Consider the following 27,387-nt stretch of genomic DNA (forward strand, 5'->3'; position numbering starts at 1 on the left):
TCTATTTACTATATATGTTTCTAATTTATATATTAGTTAAATATTAACTGAATTCTGTCTACATTGCTTATTGGGGAAGTGGTATTTTCCACTAAAGAGCCATTATTTAACAGTTGCCCTGCTTTTACATCTCCGAAATAGTTACATAGTAAACAGCTGACGATACCCGTTTTCTATTTAATAATTTAACTTGAGGTTTCTTTTTTTTCATTGTCATAAAGTAGAATCCCCTTTTGTAATTGTAAATTTTCTAGAGAAAAGTCGGCTTATGCATGTGCTAAGGTACTCCCACGAATTTAAACTGCATTTTTATTTTATTTTAGTATTTTTTAAAATCAAATAGGCAAAGTTTCTTTAGACTATATATATATATATATATATGTGAAATTTACTTTATTCATACAAAGTATGTGTATATATATATATATATATATATATATATATATATATATATACATGAAATTTACTTCATTCATACAAAGTGTTTATATATATATATATATATGAAATTTACTTCATTCATACAAAGTGTTTATATATATATATATATATATATATATATATGAAATTTACTTCATTCATACAAAGTGTTTATATATATATATATATATATATATATATATATATATGAAATTTACTTCATTCATACAGTGTTTATATATATATATATATATGAAATTTACTTCATTCATACAAAGTGTTTATATATATATATATATATATATATATATATATATATATATATATATATATATATATATATACAGTTTTGAAAATAATAAGCGGAAGTTTCTCAAGAGCTCTTTCGGCTATCATCTCATCAGGAGAAAATCGATAGCGTACAAAATAATATTATGTCGAAAATAAAGAGTTCTAATGGGGAACTTATTGAATGTGCCAAAAGTACGGGGATACTAAAATAAATTTATTAATGTTTAAAAAACGATTAAAATATTGGCACAACGAGGGGGGGAAAAAACAAACAAAAAAAAAAACGGGAGAAAAGATCCAAAGTTCCCCAAAGAGAAACAATGCGTTGGATGTTTCCTTTTGCCGGCACAAAGAAGGTTGACACACCGCAATAGAGACAGACTCCAAAATCTTTAAATGGTTTCTGGAGTCCGCTCTATATAACACCTCGAACCATTCTATTTTATATCTATCGGCACAGCACGGGTTGTCAACCAAATTCTGGCCAATAACAGAGTCCAAGGCTGCAGAAAGAGGGAGACCACCATCCTCCTTTGTCTGATCTTCGATGGAACATGCTGGTTTATACATCCTTGCATCTTTTGACTCCTGTAAACCAGCATGTTCCATTTAATAAATTTATTTTAGTATCCCCGTACTTTTGGCACATTCAATAAGTTCCCCATTAGAACTCTTTATTTTCGACATAATATTATTTTGTACGCTATCGATTTTCTCCTGATGAGATGATAGCCGAAAGAGCTCTTAAGAAACTTCCGCTTATTATTTTCAAAACTGTATATAAATTCTGTACCCCCAAACATTTATATATATATATATATATATATATATATATATATATATATATATATATATATATGAAATTGACTTCATTCATACAAAGTGTGTTTATATATATATATATATATATATATATATATATTTATATTGGGTAGTATATTTGGTAAAAAACAAGGAAAAAGTGCTCAAAACTTTAGTAGAGCTAAATATGTTTTTGAATTTCAACCTCGGGGGGTTTTTTTTTTTGCTTAAATCACTACAAATAGTTTCAATCGATAAGACAATAATATTATCCTGCCGATCTCTTCAGATAATTCTAGTAAAAAAAAAACAAAACAGTATAATACTATTGTCCTGTCGATTGAAACAATTTGTAATGATTTAAGCAACCCCCCTCCAAACCCGAAGTTGAAATGATAATAATATATATATATATATATATATATATATATATATATATATATATATATATATATATATATATATATATATATATATATATATGCACATATTTTGTCTACACCTTTTCCGATCAAACTGATATTTTAATCCAGCATTTATCAACTGTGGTTCCTCGGAAATATAAGTTTCCGAAAAAAGATCCCCAACAGTTCCATAAGTGTAAGTGAGGTAAGATAATGCACTTTGGACGTTTTATTTAATTTCAAATGCTTGATATTACTAAACATGCACAATATTGTAATACAGACATGGTCATATCTAATTTATTATTCTTTTTAAAATATAACGATCAATAGCAATACACCTATTAATGTTTGTATTACGCCAGTGTGAAAACTCCCTGGTTAAGTATTCTACACGAACAGGATACAATTTATTTAGCATTAGCTTAAGATATGGCAAAGAAATATTAATTTTTCTTTAAGCCAGTTATTAAAAAAATATATACTTTGATGTTTATCACGTGAATTAAGAGAAATATAAAATTTAAATATGAACGATATGATACATACATTTTTTTTTTTCATTTATTTAAAAATCTAAAAAGGTTTCTGAATTTTGAGATGATGATTGATTATTTGTATCATTCTTTGGAATACTGTTCTAATCTTGAGTTATTTTCGCAACGTTTTAGTGAATGCAATCTCTAATCTTCTTCAAGGGCATTTTGTAAAGTTCAAATTCGACAAGATACATCTGAAAAAGGTCAGAGGTTACATCGACCGAAACGTTGTGAAAATGACACTCCAGATACAAACAGTAGAGCGAAGAATACAAATAATATGAAGATGAAAAAAATGTGGAGAAACGTTGTTTTAATTGTTAAACCATTTGAGTTACATAAGATGACTTTAAATAAAAAGTTATTTATTGTTATAAATCAATTTTTCTAACTTATTCTTAAAATATTATTTTCTATCAATTTAGATTTCCAAATTTATTGTGTTAATTATATTAGTGTAATTACTGATGGAAATAAAATTCATTTTTGATGTTTATAGGCAAAATAGTTTATTCTAAGAATAATGTAAATGATATCCATATTATTTGTGACAAAAAATCCCGTTGATTTTAAAGTGTTTATATTTCTTTAATACACTTAGAAAAAGAAAAGGCATTCATTATTGAACTAGTTTTAATGTGATAATTATCCCTATATGAGTTTTCTTATCGAGACATTTGTTTTTAAATATAAGATTTTCTTGTTGATTTTAAACACATTTAAGTCAGGCATTGTACGTAAACACTCCGGGTCAAATCTTAATTAACCGTTTTGTAAGAATTGAACAATGTATTCAAGTTTTTCTAAACCTAAGTCAACAAGGTGGGAAAAATCAATAATATCATTTATTTAATTCATAATTATTTGTATTCTAACAAAATTTTCTTTTTTTTTTTTAGCGAGTTTTTCTATCTCGGTTCTTATAACCATAACCTTTCACCCGTTTTTTTTTTTTTACATCCAGCCTTCTTTCGGTGCCATTTCGACATTAAAAATTGAACTCTGACTTTAGGATCGTTCATTGACTCAAAAGAGTAATTTTAATTTTTATTTTAATTTAAATATAAATATTTATGAAATACATTTTTAAACTAACAAAGCTACTAAAGTTTCTCCTTTATTATAGGTTTATCATTTCAATATTGGAAGATTTTCAATTAAAAATTGGACTCTGACTTTAGGATCGTTTATTAACAGAGTGACCTTAATTGCTTATATTATAAATAAAATTTTGAAGCAATTTCAATTATAAAAAAAATAAAAGCCATTGTTTTTTTTTTTTGGTAAGTGTTCATATATATTTTAATGATATATTTCGTTGATAATCACCAGTTGCAAATTTTTCTTTATATTAGATACAATTAAATTCATTCCACTTTCAAATAGGTCTTGTAATTTTCTGTAAATGAAGATTTGATTCATAACTATAAAACAAGTAAAAATCAAAACTAAAGATAATTAATTAACAAAAGACTTTGATCGGAAGCAGCATTTCTCAGAGTTATTGGTTCATGCTAAAATTAGATGAAAACATTCAAATATGTTCAACGGATCTCTCATTATAAACTGATTACATTTTATTACCTTCACCAAAGACGTTATTTCCCCCCCCCCCGGTTCAATTTGTCACCATGTTTGTTTGTGTACAGACTAACGTTCACATCACTTGACCAATCGTCACCAAACTTGGTCAAAATATCAGTCATGCTCTAACTTAGAACGTATTTACTTTTGGAATATCTGGGTTAAAGGTCAAGGTCACAGAAAAAGTAAAAGTCTCACTTTTGCTGATAACTTCATATACATTGGACCTGGTCCATATTGTAACCAATGAAATCTCACATATTATACGTCCTTACTCCTCCCCTCATTAATAAGTCCTAATAGACTTTCAAGGAAATACAGTAGAAGCCTAGTTAGGTCCACTATTTTGTATTCCACCATCAACCTACTAACTTCATCTTAATAACTTTGTAATAACTACGTTTATTAACAATTATGTGGCTAATAAATAAAAAAAAAACACTTTCCCAAACTTATGTTTTCAGATTGCAATTAATGCACAAACATCCGCAGTATTCTTTTCTCATGACTTTTTGTTTTAGAATATACATAACAAAACGTCCCATACAATTCTTTGTTTTAAACTCATACTTAATAAACATTATATAATATTTTCACTTTCCTTTACTATGCATGAGTGTTTCACAGTTTTGTCTACTTACTGGTGTATCTATTGTTTGCATGTGACAAAATAAACTTGTAGAGGAATGCTTTTTAATCAACTAAATGATAACAACTAAACATACCAAAATATATACAGTTATTGTTTCTTGTTTAAAACAAGTTAGTAACTTTTATATATTTCCATTGCAATGGTCAATAGTGGAGAAAAGAGGAATGATGCATATTCATCGCAGTAGCAGTGATTTGCTTTGTGCACAAACACAGACAAGTTCTTACCTGTCAGTGTACTGTGTGTCACTATGCGAATATTTAGCTTGGCGCACATATCATTTGATAGAAATGTACATTGATGTAAGGATGTCAGTTCTAAGTTATAAACTAATATGGACGTTTCACTGTTCATTTTTTATTTAGAATATTTTCTTTTTCATTTTATTTCAAAGCTAATTTATATTTGTTATTTAAATGCAGAACTGGATTTTGCAGAAAATATTCATTTGTTCTTTTAATCAAACGATAGTCTTCTTAAAATAATTGAGAAAAATTATTTTATTTACAAATACTCTCATTTCTATAAAATAGTACCTTCCTGCCAGTGTTTGTATATAGAAACTGTTATTGACAATTTCTTTTCATCACGACCACTGTTCAGTCTGGTGAGACAATGGAAACCTTCTATAAGGGTGTCTGCATGAATAATTGCGAAGCGAAGGTTACACAATCTCTAACCATACCTCCCCTGAGTCGTTACTGCTTGATTCCAGTGGCAAAGAGACATGATGTCTGGAAACAATGTGGAGATAAGCAGAAACCACTTACAGCACCTCGTATTCCCAAATAGTTACTCATTTTTGTACGAACCAGATCCAACGTCGCTTAACAGTGAGTTTATAACAATTATTTAGTAAATTCTATTTTCAATTCAATATTTTATTCAGATCGGAATTATTTTCAAATGACTGCAATCTTGAAAGAAAAAAGGATGAACTCTTTAATCCTATATTTCATTGGAACAAAAATTACTTTTGATTCTCCTACCAAAAAAAAAAAAAAAATTGCAAGTAAATATATTACCAAGAAATTTCTCCTGCAACCTCAATTAAAAAAACAACAACTTTTTCTTAGTTATGAAATAATGTTAATTATTATTAATAAATTTAACAATGAAGTAATACTATAATTAATACTTATAGACAGCTAACAGAAATTAAGTAAGAATTCTTATATGGAGTGCAGAGTTGAGAGCCATAGTTTGTAGTTTTTCTACTCCTTGGATGTTTTAGTATTGTTATATTTAGTACTTAACTAATTGTCACTGGATGTTCTGCATTATTTATATGTTTATATCTTATTTAATCCAGTAAAATGTTTGTACACAAAAGGTGATTATAATTCTACCGTTTATTATTACTGTCATTATCTTCTAATGATATAAAGGGTAGTTGTCTATATGTTTGTATGTCCAGCTAAAAGTAAAAAAAACCCAAACAAACTACAAAACAAACACCCACAAAGTTGGTATTCTCTTGATCGGCGTTTCCCTGGATAAATAATATTTAAAATTTAGAAAAAATATTCATTCTCTGGTGGTAGTGGGGGGAGTCAACTGGATTAGGTTTGAACAGGGAAAATCCGTTTTTCAGTATTATTATGTATTAATTTGGGAAGAAAATGCTAATTCCACGAGGAATCTATTATATAAAGGAGAGTTGTCTGTGTGCATGTGTATGTCCAGGGATGGTATAGGCGGAGGAGGGAGAGGGGGTTGGAGAGAGAAAGATAAAGAGAGGCTATGTATTAATTTGGAAAGAAAATGCCAACTAATTTCATGAGGAATCTGTTAGATAAAGGAGAGTTGCCTGTGTGTGTGTGGGGGGTGTATCCAGCTAGAGAGGAATGGGCTAGACGGAGGAGAAAATGGAGGAGGCTTAGGGAGAGAAAGATAAAGAGAGGTAGAGAAATAGGTTTTCATAGAAAAAGATTACACTTTTCCCTGGCAACGCCGGTAACCCTGCTAATTTAAATATAATAAAGATTTTATATAAATGTAAATATATCGCGAAAAATATGGTTTTGTCAATTGATATTGGAAGAAATGAATTCAACCCAATCTTAGCATGAACCATTATATACTATAAATACACTTTTATTTCTTGATGCAAATATCTTTTTTTCAAGATTTTGTTTTATATTTTTGAGAAAACAATTTTTTTATTAATTATACTTGGACTAGTTATTTCATTTAATCGTTTTAACCGCAACATTTCAGCCGTGTAAGCACGTGTGACCAAATGGTTACTATTTTGGACAAAGGAATCTGCAAACGATGTTCAAGTTCAATTGAAGCTATTACATTCATTTTTGTACTAATAATCCAAGTAGGAGGATGTTTGGTTTGGTTGTTTTACGACATATTAACGATTTTCAGGTTATTTAATGTCGAATCCAGTAATTTTAGAAAATATTTTATGCTTAAAGCTCTTTATATCTTCAAATATTTATTCATGATGTTTGATTTGTTTTTTTTTACAGAATATCAACCATTTTCGAGTTATTTAATGTAGAGTCTAGTAATTTTAGAAAGAAGTTTTTATGCTTCAAATTCTTTATATATTCAAATATTTATTCATGGTGTTTGGTTTGGTTGTTTTGTAAAGGAAAATTGTTGATTTTGTTTTTAACGTTAACAAAACATGATCAATTTTTGCAAAGGGAAAGGAAAAAACAATAACATCAATGTTTGGTGCATTAGAAGTCAGGAAGTCAGTATCTTGAGGAAGGTATGAACCTCGTAAATTCTCTCCAACACGAGTTGAAAATACCAGCTTTAATTCAATAAATTGTTTACAATAAGAATTGTCCTTTAGAATTCGATAATCCATGGATATACACAATATGTTACTTTATTGTATAAATTAGATATTGAACCAATGACTGTTCAAAACAAATGCTTATCTGAATGTATTATGCGTGTATCGAGAGTTAAGAGATGATATTTTAAAACCAATGAAATCCTTTCATTTGTCTTTTGAAAAACAATTTTCTCCACATGCTACTGTGAGCTGCTAAAACCCTAACTAAGGATAAAAAAACAATTCAACTTGGAGGACAGTTGATAATTTTGTTAGAAGAAGCCATGTAAGTCCTTATCTCGTTAATAGAAAACAATAATGGCTATTTTTACAAATTTTATACAAGATAATTTGTGCTGTCCCCAAGCAAAGCAATCGATATGTTGTGATATATGCAAATTTACAACATGAAAATTTCCAGAATCATAGAAAAAAATTATAGTATTCTGTTTTAGAGAATTACTGAGATTCGAAATACAACTGATAAGTTTGCAAATCATGAACTACGCCCTCACCCTAAAAAAAGATTATGTAAAAAATATATAATTTATTACAGTGAAGATATATATATATATATATATATATATATATATATATATATATATATATATATATATATGTTCATGTAGTTTGCTTGAAGCATTGTTTAGTGTGTATATAAAGGTAAGTTATACAAGGCAATACAGTGCAAAATAGTAATGAATAAACGAAACTAATGCAAATTAAGACATAATGGTGGAATGAGTTTTGAAGTTTCAACTTTTTCTTAATATAATTTTTCCTCATATTACAATCTTAATTAAGATTGCAATAGAAGAAAAGATATTAAATGTGGAAACTCATAATTTCACTGCTATATTTCTTAAGTTGCTTCAGTTAGTGTTTATCCATTACAGCTCTGCATTGTATTGCATATATATATATATATATATATATATATATATATATATATATATATATATATATATATATATATATATATACATATATATATATATTACCCTATTTTAAGAGTGTCCAAAAAGTCACCGAAGGGGATTCTTTATTTTTGACAATATCAGTCTGTAATTTTCACAAAATCTGATTGGGAAATTATTTTAAAAAGAAATACAAAATTAAAACAAACTTTATTTATGAAAAATGTCATTTAAATGTTGCCCATTTTTAGCTTCGCATATTTATGCTCTTTCCAAAACATTATTCATGACAGATTGCAAAATCTCTGGATTGCGATTTAACTCCCTTATTTTGTTCCTGATGTTTTCCTTCAATTCTTTCAGGGTTTAGGGTGTCCAAAAAAAATCACTGCAAGAATTGAAGGAAATCATATTCATCAAAACTAAAGAATCTATTTAAGTTCAAAACCCTTCAGTGACTTTTTGGACATAACAAAGCAAGAAAAATGTTAGGAAATATTAACTGTATGGGGTTTGAATTTTAAGAATAGTTTTCTGTATTTCTAACAAACCACAGTTAACTATAAGAAAAAAAAAAAAAAAGGTATATATTTGGATTTAACTAATGTTTAATGAATTCGAAACAGTATTATACATTTTTAGAAAGAAATATATTGTTCATATGTTCAAAAGTTCCAGTGGACGATATTCTCTTATATTTGATGCAATTTTTGTAGAAGATGAAAAAAGTCCAGGGAAACTTCCAATGCTTTGCATCAGTTTTGAATCCATAGCAAGTAGAATTTACAGTTGATAGAAAATCTTTGGTACATTCGCCATATGGAATGGTAATCCAAAAGTATTATTTCTTGTCGGAAGAACTAAATATGGTGCTTATGCATCTATATTACACCGTTATTTTTTTAATAGTATCTTCAAATTAATTTTTTATGATATATTGTTTATTAAATTTTTAGGTGAAAGTACAGAATAGTTCCAAAACACCTTCTCCTCGCCATGTTAAAAATGGGTTTCTAAATAATAACGTCAATATTTCAGCATGGTAACATAGATGAACAAGTACCCACAATATCGTCAATCTCTAAGATGGTTGACTGGCTTGGATATTTATTTTAATGCACATGGTTAGGTCTGTAACTTGAAGAAGCAATGACCAGGTTTTCTCAGAGATCCTGGAATCTGGATGCAAAATGTTTTTTTTTTATTATTCCGTAAAAAAGAATAGATCATTTTCCCTTAATAAAACAGATCTGTGTACAAAAGTTTAAAGGATTTGTTTTTAGAGGTGCTAAAATTGTTAAAAGAAAAAGTTTTTGATGTTTTTTAGGATCTGCAAAAATTTAACATGAGTCATGTTTTATATAAATTTGAGATCAATCCATTTAAATGTAAAATAAAAATTCACTTCAGATAAATATTATTTCATTAGATATTTGAATGTGATTTTAACAACTAAAAATAGAAACGAAGACCCAAGAAAGATCTTTCATAATGGGAACATTTAGAAAAATGTGCTTTGATCTAGGCTTGGAACTGAATATTTACATTCGTAAAAAGGCAAAAGAGTGTATATATATATATATATATATGCTCACACTTCACTTTTGGTATGACAGATTTTTCATTAGTGTGTCGGTTCTTTGTTTGACAGCCTACTACTAGAGATGCATTTTTCTGACCACAAGTTGATGTCAGTGGTCTGTGTCAATAACAGAGGTTTCCTTCTTTTCTCTTTCTTTTGAGAAAGGGAGATAAGCTTGATGATTCATACTTTTATTCTCTCTTTTTTATCTCTTTCTGCTGTTAGAAAATAAGTCTATAAAGGGAGGTAAGAATGTATAATTTCTTTTGTCAAAAATCTGAATGTAGAGTTTATCTTTTTAATATCTATTTAGTTACACATCCTAATATATAGTTGTTTTTATTATATTATCATAATCGAGTTTTTCTAGCTAATAAAAGAGATAGATTTAGTGGTATATAAATGTAGTTTCTTACATTCGTACGGTTATAAGCAAAGCAAACCAAATCATTCCAGCTTTTACAGCCTTGAGCTGTCTCTTAAACAGCATCTTTCTATGAATTTCGAGTGACTATTTATTTCCTCTTCTTGGATAAACGGTTCTTATTCTGCTGGCAAACATTGTAATTTTTTATGTATAGATGCAAAAACGTTATCATAAATAAATCGTGGGATCATAGCATTAACTGAATGTAATACACGCAATTGAGTTTGAACTCAGTTTACGGATTCCATAGTCCATGTTGTTATTTATAAAGCTGCAGGTTGCAGTTATAATAGCAACGAAGACGAAGAGATATAAGCTTTTATGTAAGAAAAGACAAATATAATTTTGCATCATCGAAGCTGAAAATAAGGTTTACTCGTTCAAATATGTTAGACAAAATGAATATTAGAAAAAGATGAAACATCGCAGAATTATTATATTTAATTTTGTGTGTAATTATTTGCACTATTTTTATTTGGACAATTGTCCTCATCATTGCTATTTAATTATTTGACCATTCGTTCAACAAATGTGTCTTCTGGTCTTTTTTCAAAATGTATTATTAATGGAAATGCTTCTTTGTCATGTTCGATGTTGATCATTGTTTATCTGTTATGTACACCGGTGTGTGCTACCTATAAAAAGAAGTTGTCGATTTGTGTATGGGATGTTTGATATCGATAAAATGATGTTGATTATTTGTTGTATTTTTTATGCTGATGTCTCCAACATATAAATGTTGTTATTTAGTGTATTGTTTATGCTGATATCTCCAACATATAAATGTTGTTATTTAGTGTATTGTTTATGCTGATGTTTCCAACATATAAATGTTGTTATTTAGTGTATTGTTTATGCTGATGTTTCCAACACATAAATGTTGTTATTTAGTGTATTGTTTATGGCGACGTTTCCAACATATAAAATGCTGCTGATTATTTGTTGTATTGTCTATAATGACATTTCCTACATCTAAAATGTTGATTATTTGTTGTCTATATTAACGTTTCTAACATAAAATATTGATTAACCATAAGAATTGCAGATGCCCCATTAGCCGAAATATAGTCTGAAAATAAATAGCAACGGCGAGGACAAGAGTCCGAATCAAATCAATGCAAACAATGATAACGCCTCATTCCAAAATGCAAGCAATGCTTCATAATTATTTCTTTGTAATTTTCCTTTTTCTCTGTACTTACTGGTTGACTGATAATAGCAAGCATTAGCTTAAAATTACACAAAATTTGATGCAACTAACAATCTATTACTACTCTCTAAAAAGAACATGTGTATAGTAAAGAGAAAAATTATATAGCGACTAAAACTAACAAAAATATAGCGACTAGAACAAAACAGAGCAAGAAATCAGTAGGCTAAAGCAAAAAGATTATATAAAAAAAGAAAATTTTTGAATGATAAAAAAAAAATGGTTTTATCTCAGCGTCTATATTTTCTCTATAGCAAACAAGTGTCCATGCCCATGGTGTTAGTGTGAATCCAGTTATTAAGGATTTTTTTGTCAAAGAAAAATAATAAAATAATGGTATTATGCCATATGCAGAGATTATGCACAAATATAAATAAAAATAATTCAAACCATGAATTTGGTCAACAGTTGCATTCTGGGATCGATTGTTAGAGGTCAGAGGGGTAAAAAAAAATATCAAAGGTCAAACCAAGATGCATCTCTTCTGGCTTACATACCTTCTTCTTTCTTTTTTGCCGGTTTTTCTTTTTGTTTTGATGCTGGTACTTCTGTTGATATCAAGAAAGTAGGCAAATAAAAACTTGGAAAATGCCAGAAAGATTTTTGGAAACAAAAGTAATTAAGAAATGCAGACATTGTTCCCCATTCCATTTCCCCTTCTCTCTCTGATCAGTTTCTATCACAAGATTTTGAGCGTCTTGTGTTGAGCGGTGAAGGTGCTAAAATTGTTAAAAGAAAAAGTTATGTTTATCAGGATTTGCAAAAATTTAACATGCGTCTTGTTTTATATAAAATTTAAATCAATTTTTCTTTATTGGACATAAAATTAAAAAGTAAAATAAAACTTCACTTCAGATAAATATTATTTAAATAGATATTTGAATGTGATTTTTACAACTTAAAATAGAAACGAAGATTAAAATAATCATTTTATTTCTTCTTATTTATTTTTTAAAGAAACCAGTTTCATAACATGGTATTAAATATAGTATTTTCATAGAACGATATTGAATATAAGATTTTCATAGAATGATATTGAATATACTATTTTCATAGCATGGCATTAAATATACCATTTTCATACCAAGAAAAATATAAAAAAAAGACACCTATAACACGAAATAGATGAATCCAAAAATATTAAAAAATATATCAATTTAATTAAATAAAAATTGAACAATTTCACCAGAACAGTACCTGACAATGATTGCTGTGCAGTAACTGTTTTCAATTCAATAAAATTAATTAAACTAAATAATCATTTTATAGTTTCTTTGTAAGGTTTTATTTTACACCAATCGAACCCTAAACATTTAAAATATGATATATGATTACCTTTTATTTATTCCATTGATATGAATAAAAAAATATAATTCAATGATGGAACGCTTCATCGACACGTTGAAACGACCACTCAAAAAAGCATTTGGTACACTTACAGAAATGGCATTGCAGCAGTTTCTCCAGATCCTAACTCTAACACACCAATAGAGACTATGAGGCCTGTCTAAAAAGTATCCGACCATAGTCCAGAAAAATATTTCACATACCTGACGGGGTTTGGACCCTAATCCTCTTTAAAGTAGGCCCCTTGTGCTTGCACATAGCCCACTGATTGTTCCACTGCTGGAAACATCTCTGGAAGTCTTCTTTTGGAATAGTGTTCATCTCTGCAATTGCATTCCGCATTATCTCTTCTCTAATACCAAACGAGATCCTTTCAGTAGCGAGATGAACACCCCCCCCAAAAAAAAAGACTTCCAGCAGTGGAAGGATCAATGGGCTAAGTGTGTGCAAGCACAAGGCGCCTATTTTGTTGGTCCAAACCCCATCAGGTATGTGAAATATATTTTCTAGCCTAAGGTCGGATGCTTTTTAGACAGGCCTCGTATGTTCCAGCAAAAAATAAGACCTGTATTTGAAAAACTGTTGCCAAAGCAAACAAAATTGAGAATGACCTCCATTGTGCCCAAGAAACGCTATGACCCAGGAGACAAAGTTTTCTACAAAACTTACATAAACAACACGTCTTCTGGGAACTGGGCACAACAGACAAAAGAATTGGAAGTATGGTGTACATCATTCAAAATCCTCAATTAATACATAAAAGACATCTTAACCAAATAAGAAAACGCTTGTTGGATCATCCCAACCATCAACCGCATGAAGAGAAGGCTGTTGAGACGATATATGATACTTTCGACAAGTAACTTCAGAATGCCATCGATCAGAGAAGGAAAAGGAAGTTCACAGAGCCTTTTACTATTGATCCAAAAATGAAAAGGTACTAGTACTCCTCAGAGTAAAGGATTGGGAGGGGATGGTTATGGGAACTTACCCATTCACTCATAATGGGCCCTTCTAATCATTATAACAACCCAGAGTCTAATACTCTTGTGGAGAATTATCGCAATCCAACACAAGACTATAAGCTGTCTAACAGTCGAAAAATGCCAACAACCTTTTCTTTGTATTCACTTTTTTGTACAATATATTATCTTCTACCTAAACCCATTGTTAGAATTTGTTTTTTATGAACCTTTCGGAGGGCCACAACGATTTTTCAACCAGAGTCTCCTGAAACCTTAAATTTCTGCAAAGATTTCTGTGACAAAATGTCAGAGTTAAGTAGAGTTATTTCCCTTGGGGAGTAATAGTAAATAAGAATTATGTTTAGCATTACTGAAAAAAAAAAAAATGACAAGAAAGTAATAATTTGTCTTTATAAGTCTTTATTTTTCATTTATCAAACCCCAAACATTTAAAATATGATAAAAGAAATTTATTATTCTTTTCTTTATTCAGTTATTACTTCATATTATCAGTTATCATTCCTTCCTGAAAAATACGAAAATCTGCAACAGTTCATTTGATTTTAAACAACCTACAAAAAGTTAACGAGTAAGTTTTTTGAGACTCGCTTATTAACCTTTTTATTGGTTATTTTATGCTGAGATGCAATAGTTTTTGTAAACGAAGAAATTGAAGACACGATTTGAACTTTACTTGCATGTTTAATAAGTCAACATTATTAAACCATTACAGTATTTGCTTCGTCCTACATTAATATGTGTAAAGATTTTCAATTTAACATTTCTGATTAGTTAATATTTTAAACAAAAATAAAAAAAATTATCAGAAATTAAATCTATAATATATATATTTCTTGCAAATGTACTTTATGTGTCTGGATAGATAGGTTTTATATCGAAGGTTTTCAAGAAGTATCGATAATAAAAAAAAAAATCAAATGAAAAAAGGAACAGACGGTTTTGATCAAAGTTAACAGCCTAACATCACACATGGATTCGAAAAATTTCATTACCAAACAAGCAGAAAGGTCCGGCATACAAAATTAATGGTAGGCTCTTTGATATGACAGGGCTGCATTCGAAATGAATGTTTATCTTTAGAGCATAATTGAACCATGATACTTGACTTTTGCATTTTAAACTTTAATTCAAGCCATTATATATAAAAATAATTTCATAAAATCAATAGCAGATTCTCTACAGTGCAATGTAGACAAAAATGTATTGGGGACTAAGTCAGTGCAGGGAGGCATATTGCGTTTCCTCCCAGCGCATCATGATGAGTCCCGAACTAGAGCAGGCAATCAATTGATTTGGTTGAAAAATGACCGCTTTTACTGATTCTGATGACAATAAAAATATGCGAGTGTAAAATATTCGTTCATCATCATTCAATCCCGGGCAACGTTGGGTCTCCCTGCTAATGTATATATATATATATATATATATATATATATATATATTCGCTTTTTGTTTCATTTTTCTTCAGTCAAGATTCTTAGAAATCAAGAGGCCCCCTTTCTTGGAGCTAACACTTGATCTCTATATGAGATACATAGGTATTCGAATATCCTATTAAAGATCTCTTAAGCTCTCAAACAATGAGTTAGTAAAATTGAAAACATCATTTTCCTCTCCCCACATTTTAATATTTTTATAGTATATCTTTCTTGTGGACTCTTAGTCTTACTGGATTCCGAGACAAGAATTCGTCTAGTCTGGTGGAGTATCCAGCTAAGGGCTGTGACTTGAAGTAAGATAACTGGGAGAAAGTGAACCATTCCTTGTAAAAGCCAGTGTAGGTTCGTCAAACTGAAGAGATCTTATTTGGGCCGTGGATACTATGTGGCTTTGAATATTTAGTCAGGGTTTACTTGTAGTTAAAGAGTATCCTCATGTCAGGTTGAACTTTTTTTGCTATTAATGTTATAAATTTTCTTACATTAAAAAAGTCGTCGCATTTGTTTAATAAATATTACAATTCCTCTGCAATTACCGTCGCATTTTTAAATAGTCGCATCTTTCTTTTTTTATGATTCCTTAAAGTTGCATTTTTTAATAATCAACCGAATGGTAAAAAAAAAACTTCTTGAAGTATTGATTTTAGCATCCAAATTCTCGTATGAAAACATGAACGAATCTCTCAGTAAAATGGACTTTCCTCGCTCAGCACAATGGCAGACTCTACAAAATGGCCTGTTGAAATTGCTGTTTACTCAGCAACTTACAAAATCAAAATGCATAAACGCGTTTGTGTACACACCGTCTGCGCATACACTATCCTGAATAAAAACAAATAATTATACTTTGGACCAATTTGAAAACTTTCTGGATTTATTTGAAACTAGCGGGGGTACCCGGCATTGCCTGGGTGTTTGGAAGTGTAAAAAAAAAAAAAAGTGTTAGTAGTTAGGCAGGCTCGAACCCGTGACAAGGTGATGCGAAGACAGAAAAGAGAGTGAAAGAAAACGTGACACATTACCGCTATGCTACAAGGCCATAGGAAGTGAAAAGCGTTCAAATTTAGCGACGTCAATGAAAAAGTTGACTTGCTATATGAATATGCTGGTGCAGAAATAAACGTTGGCTGATGGCCAGTTCAGTTTTCTGCTGTTTCATTCATTTAGCCCCCCCCCGAAAAAGGGGGGAGCTCTCAAATGAATAGCAATTGTCTGATATGAAGGGTATTCCCCACATTGATCAAAGCTAATTGTGTTCAAGACGTGCCGGCCATGAAGACCAGCGAGCTGATTTGATTTGATTCAGTTTTGCTTTATCTATACAAAAAAGACAAACAAACACTGGAAACCAGGTTTTTAAAAAAAAAATTCGCTCAAAATAAATGTAGAGACGACGATCGTTTGCAAATCATATATATTATAATCTGGGAAGTATATAAAAAGTTATAAAATATAGTAACCCCCCCCCCCCCGAGAATTCTGGCGAAAAAAGTTTTTGCTGGATATACAAAAACGTGTACGGCCGTTTTGCCTTTCATATATAACTAGAGGGAGTGCTCTGCGTTGCCCGTGTGTGTGGAGGTGTAAAAGAAAAAAATATGTTAGTAGTCAGACAGGCTCAAACCCGTGACGTGGTGACGCAAAGGTGGAAAAGAAAGTGAAAGAAAACGTGAGATCTTACCACTAGGCCATAGGAAGTGAAAAACGTTCAAATTCAGCGATCAAATAGTTGGCATATAGAAAGTGAAACTTAAGTGTATGAGTTCATGCAGGCGAAGAAATGAAATCATGCACTTGAGTTTAGCTGTAAGGCAATTAAGCTTTCAGCTTTCCGCTGTCGTGGGGGAAATCAGCTCCCCCAAGAGGGGGGAGCTCTGGCAGTGTCTTAATGAATAGCAATTGTCTGATATGAAGGGTATTCCCCACAGTGATCAAAACTGATTGCCTTTCAAGACATGCTGGCCACGGAGGTCAAGGAATCGCGTTTATTTCGATTTTCAGTTTCGCTTTTATACGAAAAACACCAACAAACATGAGACATAACGGAATAGCACAAATTTTATAAAAGTCTATGAAAATAAATGTAGACACAACATCCCTTCGCAAATCGTAGATATTATGATCTAAGGAGTATATAAAAAGTTCTAAAGAATATTAACCCCCAAGAACCCTCCTGAAAAAAGCCTTTGCTGGACATACAAAAACGCGCGCGCCCGTTTTGTCTTTTATATATATAGAAGACAATCTTTCTAGGAGCCACTTAAATCCTTTAAAAAATCAAAATTTTCTGCAATAAACCAGTGGAACCCAGTTGACCTGAGACTACAGATCGGTGTCGCTGGCAGCCTCTCTGTGGGCGCTTCCCTCTGCAACATCTCTCTCCACACACACACACACACACACACACACACACACACACACACACACACACACACACATTAATGAACACACAGACATACACAACTCACGGTCTCATTATCGTCTGCAAATATGTATAAACTTTATTGATTGAAATATCTCCAATCTGAACTCCAATTCTAATACGAAATCAAGTGAACATTGGCTCTTATAAACAACTTTCAATGATTTACATGTGATTTATTTGAGCGGAGAAGTTTTGAATATGATTTTTCTGACCCCTGAAACTCATGGCTCTTAATTAATCGATTCAGACTTCTTCAATGTCTCAACTAATGAATCTCCCTTGTTTTTACAAGAACTCTAAAATAGTCACGAACATTCTATGTTTTTCTTATTGCTGTAAACCTTTCATTTTAAACATATAAAATATTTCTTTTGTGAATATATGCTTTCTGAAATCATTATTTTGTTTTGTTTATTGTACGACAAACCCTGCAAACTTTTTTCACTGAAAATATTTCTCTGAATCCGACTCATCCCCAAAATACGTCTCCCATTACAAAACACCCTAAAGTAATATTCTAAAACTGGCGTGAACATGGATTAAAAATTCACCTGTTTTTACTTTGACCAATACAGACCTCCAATTCATGGAAATAACCCAGAACTAATGGTTTTAACATTTTCCAATAATTCTTCATAACCATTTAACGGTTTATATTGAAAATTTGATGGAGTATATTATCAGCTCAATTCAATTTTTATTGTGTTTAATATACACGAAAGTATTTTGTGAATTTTTATACTTCAGCTTAAAAAATACTTTTTTTAATTTACCTACTCCTTTATAAAACAAGAATTACAATATTACTAATTTATGAAACTAACATAGGAAATACATTTTCTTTTCTATTTCTTTGAAATGATACATATAAATTATATTAAATGTTCCCAGTTGACATTAACATGCAAAGTTAATTATTCGCGTACGTCATTTGTGCTTAGCAAACACGTAAAGAATCAAGTCATTTTTTGCAAAAGGCAAAGAGGGTAAAAAACAAAACAAAAAAAACTAAAAGTTTTTCATATAAATTCGTCGGATATTTAAAGCGACAGATTTTATTTTTGCTACGTAAAAACGCGTGCAAATTAAAAAAAATGTTAAACAAATGTTATTTCGCTGGATTATTTCTAGTAAGACTAGAAATATAGCATTAAACAAATTAAGTTACAAAAGGACTGCTAAACTGTTGTTCTTCAAACAAAGGATTGGGAAAGAAATTGGGAAAGAAAACTTGGTTGATTTTTTATTTTTTTACTAAAGAATATTTCTTCAATACAAGCGTAAAGTGTAAACTGAATTCGTATGATTGATGCGAAATTAAAAGATTCACTATTGGAATTGTTCCAATTCCAGGCAGAGCAAAATTTCGCGTTGCAAAAGCAGCAAATTCAACAACAAGTAGAAAGAGAAGAGAGATTTAAACAAGCATTTGAAGAAAAAATGCTTCAACAACAGAAACGCTTCAATGAAAACACAGGAGGAAGAAAGAAAAATTCTGAAGGCGACACAGTTAACTAAAGCGAACGATAATCATAACGCATTTTCTCAAACAGCTGTGTGAGCCACTATTGAAAATTTCAATTATAATCCAGAAGACGATGTCACTTTCGTCAAGTACTATAGACGATATGAGGATATTTTTATATCGATTGTAGTACCTGGTCAGACGCGATAAAAGTATGGCTTTTGCTAAGGAAATTAGGAACAGCCGAGCATACAAAGTTCGTGAATTTTATTCTCCCCCAAAAAGACCAGTGAGTTGAGCTTCCAAGAAACAGTTACGCTACTTACAGAGCTGTTTTCTGCAAAAACGTTTCTTTTCCATAGGCGATATAAATGTATGGATGTTACTAGAAGAGAGGAAGACGACTACACTACTTATGCAAGTATAATGAACAAGCATTGCGACGATTTTAAACTGGAGGAATTATCAGCAGATAATTTTAAATGTTTATTATTTGTGCAAGGGTTGTTCTTAAATAAAGACGCTGAAGTCAGGCGTCGTGTTTTAAATAAACTCGAAAACGAACAGAATTTAAAACTACAAAACTTAGCGAACGGTTTATTGCGTTGAAACAAGACAGTCGCGACATAGAGGAAAGCGGAGTGTTGCATATTAAAAAGATCCATCAAAAGAAAAATTCGACTTCAAAAAATAACCAGAGAAAGAAACAGGAAAAAGATGCACCTGGGCCAGGTTGGAGGTGTGGAAATAAACATTGGTACAATGAGTGTCCCTACAAATTCAAACAATGTGACAACTGCCACCAGAAAGGGCATAAAGCATCGCATTGCAGAAAAAAAATCTGGTAGAAAGACATCCATTAAACTTACGAAAATTGAACCTGAGGAACAAAATATCCGGAAATATGTACAGGTCAAAATGTTTGAAAAGAAAGTAAGGCTCCAGCTTGATAGTGGGTCTGACATTTCCATTATTAATGTACAGACATGGAAGAGGCTTGGGAGACCCATTATGATTAAATCACATAAAATGGTGAGAAGCGTCAGTGGCGAAAAAATTATCTTTGAAGGAGAATTATTGACGAATATTTTTTTTCCAGAACAGGGCCGAAAAAGCAAGAATTTTTATCATGCGAAAATCAAACAACCTCTTTGGAACTGAGCTGTTCGAAAAGTTTAGACGATGGAATCTGCCTTTAAGCTCATTTTGCCAAAAGGTTGAGGATTCGAATGTGGAGGCAGAAAAACTTAAGAGGGAGTTAAAAGAGAATTTCCCAGACGTATTTTCAGGCGGTTTGAGAAGGTGTACTAAAGCGGTAGCAAAATTTGACGTAAAAGTAAATGAACAGCCAGTATTCAGAAAGAAAAGAAATGTTCCATACGACGCTATAGAACAAATAGACGGTGAATTAGAAAGACTCGAAAACATGGGTGTCATCGGAAAAATTGATCACAGTGAGTGGGCTGCACCAACGGTTTACATCAAAAAGAAGAGTAAGGAGATTCGGGTTTGCACTGACTTTGCGACAGACTAAACAGGGCATTACAAGATCACCATTATCCTCTTCCGGGCCCTGAAGAGATATTTGCGAAACTGAGTGGAGGGAAATATTTTTCTAAAATCGACCTCAGTGACGCGTACTGACAAGTTCCAGTCGATGAGAAGTGTTCAAAGCTGCTATGTATTAATACCCATAAGGGAGTGTACAAGTTAAACAGACTTCCTTTTGGGATCAAAGTCCCCCCCTGCGATTTTTCAGCAAATTATGGACATTATGTTAAATGGGTTGGATTTCGCAGTGGGGTACCTGGACGATTTGTTAATGAAAAGCGCTAGCAAATAACAATACAAAGCTCATGTAAACCAAGTATTCAAAAGGATCCAGGATTATGGATTTAAAGTAAAACAGGAAACACATACATTTTTCATGGAGAAAATAAAATACTTGGGGTAAATCATCGATAAACATGGAAGAAGGCCAGATTCAGATAGATCGAGTGCAATAAAGAATATGCCTGCTCCAGAAAATATTGCATCTTTACAAAGTTTCTTAGGTTTGGCAAATTACTACTATTATTGTGCCAAATATGCATAAACTAAGGTCGTCTTTAAATTAACTGTTAAGGAAAGACCAAAAATGGGTCTGGACGCAAGAGTGTGAAGAAGCATTTTGGGAAATTAAAGAGACTCTAATGTCTGACATGTTTCTGGCACATTATAATTCCAAGCTTGAAATTATAGTTGCAAGCAATGCCAGCTCCTATGGCATAGGAGCATGCATTTTACACAAAATGGATGATGGAAAAGTGAAACCCATCCCGATCACTTTTGCCAGCAAAAAAGAACTACTCAGAAATTGAAAAAGAAGCGCTAGGTATTATATTCACAGTAAAGAAATTTCATCATTTCCTGCACGGTAGGAATTTTCTGTTACAAACAGACCACAAACCATTATTAACGATTTTTGGATCGAAAAAGGGACTAACACAACATACGGTGAATAGACTCCAAAGATGTGGTACCATACTTCTGAATTACAATTTTCAAATGGAGTATGTGCCATCTAAAAAATTTGGTCATGCAGACGGTTTATTGAAGTTAATACCTAAGCAGACAGAACCATTGGAGGATATGGTAATAGCAGCCATTCAAGCAGAAGTTGAAGTAAAAAATACCGAGGTAACTATCAACTTCCTGTATGAACTATTCGCTAGGTTTGGAGTAGTAGACTGCATTGTTACAGACAATGGAACGCAATTTACGTCTACCGAATTTAAACATTTTTGCGAGGATCATCTAATCGAGCATATAACCATTCCACCATACCACCCAAGAAGTAATGGACAAGCAGAGAAATTCGTTGACACATTCAAGAGAGCTCTGAAAAAAGATAGTGAGTCGTCGACGGATAAGTCAATCCAACAGATTTTACAAGTCTACAGAGTCACTTTGAATGCAAATATTGAAATGTCGAAGACACCTGCTGAGGTTATGTTCGGACACAAGGTTAGATCGATTTTTTCCAAGTTATTACCAAACCAGGATAGGCCAAACCTAAAAAAAACGATATAAAGTTGGCGAAAGAGTCTTCTACAAGATTCACAAAAATAAGATTTTCTGGGAGTCCGGCATTGTTGAGAAACAAATAGGCAACATGATCTACATAATTAAGGGACCAGACTTCATGCACAAACGTCACACTAACCAAATTCAGAAAAGATACTCGAACAGTGAGGTGACCAGATCGCCCGAGGAGGACATCATCGACACAGTGTTTGATACTTCTGAGGTGCCCATACCAGAGACAGCTCCGGAGAACAGAATATCAAACAGAAAACGGAAATCAACAGAATTGATTAGAGTGAACCCAAAACAAAAACGTTATTAATCCCAGACGGGACATTTTCAAAGGGAGGGAGTGTTATACCGGCCTTCCTTGAACAGAGGAATTTACACCGATTAGCACTATAAATAGCGCTAGTAATTCTAACACCGGTGAGAGAGATGCGACTGCACTTCAACTGTTAGCCGAGTGCCCAGCATATATACACGCTTTTCTATCTTTGTACTTGATTGTTAATACACTTGTTCCTTAACTGAACCTCGACTTGATTGTTCTTATTTTCACTGTTGTTCCACGACACAACAAGTACTAAAACAAACTATTAAAAAGTTTCCTGTTTCACAAAGTATTTGATTACAAAATTAAAGTCACTAAAATCAATTTTAATTTCTTAAAGTCAGTCATTTTTTTCTTTTATGCGCCGGGTTAGTTATAGTTAGTTATTATAATAAAATTCAAATAATGGTAATTATTTACATTTTTTTAAAAACTATTCTCCTTATCAACATTGATATTTCGGTTGATGTGTTCCCCATAGTCATGGTTCATACGTGTAGAGTGCTGTGTTTTTTTTTTTGTATTTAAATATGACTCATATTCATTGTTTCTATATGTTGATATTTTTTATGTACATAAATTTGATGATTTAGGCATTTCAGATCAGAACATCCCATTACATATCATCATTATGACATTATGGCTTATGTTCATTGGTCATTATGGCTTAACTTTGCCTTTAATCTTCTTACCTAGTAAACTCGAATGGATTAAATTATTGTTTGTTTAAAGTTGCGAACGAGTACGGCTAAATGTAGACAAGTTTAGAAAACTTTTTTCTATCAATCCTTTTCAAACCGTCGCATCGTAATGTAACATAGCCCGGACGGCTATAAGCAAATGCATACGAAATGACGTCACTGGTAAACAAAAGACTATAGAGAGAGAGAGACGTGGAGCCCAAGACGAGATAACGTTTTAGATCATGAGAGAGAGAGAGAGAGAGAGAGAGAGAGAGAGAGAGAGAGAGAGAGAGAGAGAGAGAGAGAGTGTGGATGCGTTTGAGATCACATTAGAAAAGACGATCACGTGGGTGACGTCACAGCCGTAACAACAAGGAAATAAATTTTGTTGTTACAAAGAAAAAGCGAGTTGAATTTCTTTTCTATTCTTTGTCTACTTTACGACTGAGCATACAATGTGTTGGTTCCAGGAAAAAGTCACGGTAGTATTCTTCATCATACAACTGAGTCTGTGAATATGAGGCACAACTACATTGACGTACCAATTCTTGTCAGATCACCGAAGTTAAGCAATGCTGAGCCTGGCCAGTTTCAGTTGGGGAATCATTTGGGACTAACAAGGTGCAATATGTAGGTGGAAGGTCAAATCAATCCTTCTGCTTTCCAGTATGTGTAGGGATGGTGTGCACACACATTAACAGCCGTATAAAAAGATGGAGTTTACCAGACTTCACCATCTGTCCATTAATTCTGATTCTCGAGTGGCTTTTGATCTTGATAAGTGGTAACTCATTAAATTAAAAACAAAAAAACAAAACGGTAGCTATTTTGCTGTAATTTTTGAAAAAAGATATTTGTTTTCATCAATCTTAAAAAAATAATAACTATATAAAAAAATAAACTATTGTTACCAAATAATTTTTCTTTTTTTGCCGAGAGAAACGGACATCAAGAGATGCCATTGCGACTACCATTCTGCAAAAGCTTTACCACCATCGTAGTTCTTGGATGAACAACACCAGTGTCTTTCCGCTTGCATTGGTGGAATGAGTCGGTCAAAGATGACAACAACAAGGCTTTTCTGGCGCCGAAAAATCGGCCACCAGGCTCTGGACTTCCCTGGAAAAAGTGGGTAACACTCAACCAGACTCAAGCAAGATTGCCAAAGCACGGGACAACCTGTACAAGGGGAGCTATGTACAGAAGGCTCTATGTTCCTGCGGCACCGATGTGCAAACTATTGCACACATCCTCACAGATTGTTCCTTAAGAAAGGCATGCTGTGATGCGGACCTGAGGGATGTCTCGGACACTGTCCAACAATGGATCTCGAGATGGAGTGAAACAATGATGACCAGATAAAATCGTTTTTATTAATTATATGATTAAAGTAAAATATTTCATTCATCTTGGAGATTTCCAAGAAATTTTTTTTACCATGTTTTCTTTTAAAAAAATCTTATGGCGTGACTAAATTTTTCACAATGAAACTGAATACTTCTCCTCTTCCTCCTACTACTACTTATCGGACTTAATTTAATATTTTCATTATATTTATTACCCAACTTTTCGAGATGAACACGTTTTTATTAATGCTGTTAAATTAATGAAGGTGAATACATAGCACGACACGAGCACTCGTATGAAGCAGAACATGATTTTTTACAATTAGATTTTGTTTTATTAATCCCTTGGTGTTATGCATACGGCATAATCACATTGACATACTGGTTCCTATTAGGTTACAGAAATTAAGTGATGCTCAGCCTGTATTACAATAGGTGACAATTTGGGGATACCAAGTGCTGTATGTGGTCTCTGCTTATCTCGGCATTGTTTCCAGTAGTCCTGGACTTCTCCTTGATACTGAAACCAAGCAGTGTCGATTCAGGGAGAGATGTGGATAGGGATTGCGCAAACCTTGCTTCACAATTATACACTGTTACAAGAAGTATCCGTTGTCTCTCAAGACTGAAGAGAGGTGTTATTCCTCTAATCAACAGTTGAACTCATAATGTTGGAACAACCTACCATACAGATAGACTCTTTCAAATGTCTTTTTCTCCAGTGTTGATCGTGGTGTAGTGTGATCATTTCTCACCCACCACGTCCTCAAATGGCAGATTGACGAACAGCCTTCAGATAGACAGCTGTGAATAAGCAATAGGCAGTCTCAATCCTTTTTGCGAATTATTTTATGCTAAATCTAAAATTTTAATATAAATGTATATATGTAATGGAAACAATTCCCTGTTGGAAATTGTTTTTAAATTCATAGCTGTATAAAAGGATTCATTCTTACCTTTTCCATAATTATTATTTGACGATGTGGAGGAGCGACATTCTCAAATACAGTTTTTTTTTTCTGCAACCTCTCCCTCACAGAAGAGACACTGCTAGCCTGTCTCTGCTGTATCGTTATTTTTATGGTAAGTGCTCGTCTGAGCTCCAATCTATGGTCCCTCCTTATCAAACACTCATCTAGCTAAAAGCACCATAAACAATTTCCCTACTTTCTGTTAGTGCCTAAATCTAAATGTGGATTTCATGAACAAAGCTTCTTTCCTAGAACTGCTTCCCCCGTGGAGTTCTATTCCACTGGCCTGCTTTCCAGCTGACTACAATATGGTCGTATTCAAGTCCAATGTAAACAAATTTTTGCTGACTATCTCCTTAAATAATCAAATTATGCCAAATTCCCACTACTAACGATTACTACACTGTTGTCGTAATGACTACCATACACCCATTATCCTCAAGTAGCCTCGGGTTATGATAAGTTGTGACTCCTTTGTAAAAAAAAAAAAAAAATAGCTAACAGAATGATGACCAGTCTTCAAATAGACAGCTGTGAATAACCAATGAGAAGTATCGGATCAACTATCAGTTCATTCTAGAGAGTGGTTTGAGACTTGTCCTAATCAGGTGTATCTTCAAGAACCGTGTCAGATGGCTGTTGTAAAAATATGAATTCTGGTAGGCGTTAAATGCCTGAACACCTTACACTTTACCTAGATTGGTTACTCAGAGGTTGGGCCTCAATAAAACACACAGCCCTAGTTTTTACTTGTTCTTTTGGAAACGAATTAATTGATTGTTGAGTGAAGAATGTTGACCTTTGGTTGGTAACTCACTTAGAGGTCATGTCTCAATAAAGCACACAGATCCCTGATCTGTAACAAATTGGTGTAAGGACATTCAGCTTAGTTTCTTAACTATGATTTTTATGGCTGAGTTTTTCCGTTGGAAATTTTATGAGGAGGTTCACTTCATATCAGCATGCACCCCACATTCAATGTGGATAAGTTGCAACCATTGAATATATATATGTTTTTATTCTTTATTAATAATGTATATCATGTGGTCTGGTAGCCTTTTCCCTGTTTCACATGGGATAAACAATACCTGATTTCTCGATATCACCCCAATTAACCACATACTTGAATAATGTTGAAATATAGTATAAATATAATCATATAAAAACAAAGAAAAATATGTAAATAATAATTGTCCATTTCAAGGATTTAGGCAGAATTTAATATTGATATTTCGCTTATTTATTTGTAAAGACTTAATGATGAACAACTGCCAGTCAACCAGAATGAAATATAATTAGTAGATCACATATATAGGGTCCCAAACTATGTGACATAATCTTAATATATTTAGCACAAATCGTTCTTGAGATTCTATATTTGATATAGGGGGAGTAAAAGTATAATTCCTGGTCTTAGAACAATCACTAATACTAAAAATTATAAGCTCTAAAAGCATTGGCACAGAATTGCACAAAATTGGGCATGATGCTGAATGTATCATAGGATTTATCACAATTCTAATGTTACTAATTCTAAACACTTATAGCCTTAAACGGAGTAGGATATAATTGCCCTTACTTTGGAATGCCAATAATGCTGCTAATATCTTTAAACACATAGGTTCTGAAAGTAATAAATAGAATTGTATCAAATTTAACATCAAAAGATCCTGATATGCTAAATATAATAGAATT

General features: G+C 32.1%; 1 protein-coding gene across 14 annotated transcripts in view; it reads right to left on the reverse strand.

Moving 5' to 3' along the window:
* LOC145293199 (uncharacterized) overlaps nucleotides 1-27,387 on the reverse strand; it is an 806,145-nt gene that overhangs the window by 213,295 nt on the left and 565,463 nt on the right. For 10 of the 14 annotated variants that reach the window (XM_080139706.1, XM_080139701.1, XM_080139702.1 and 7 more), the window contains one exon: nucleotides 12,128-12,178. The exons of the other annotated variants lie outside the window; for them this stretch is intronic. In XM_080139706.1, the coding sequence (XP_079995832.1) occupies nucleotides 12,128-12,178 (51 nt within the window). The remainder of the gene's footprint in view (nucleotides 1-12,127; nucleotides 12,179-27,387) is intronic. 14 annotated transcript variants of the gene reach the window in all.

The sequence above is a fragment of the Euprymna scolopes genome, chromosome 14 (genome assembly GCF_053919585.1).
Source record: "Euprymna scolopes isolate OS-2025 chromosome 14, ASM5391958v1, whole genome shotgun sequence".
In the NCBI taxonomy this organism is placed as follows: domain Eukaryota; kingdom Metazoa; phylum Mollusca; class Cephalopoda; order Sepiida; family Sepiolidae; genus Euprymna; species Euprymna scolopes.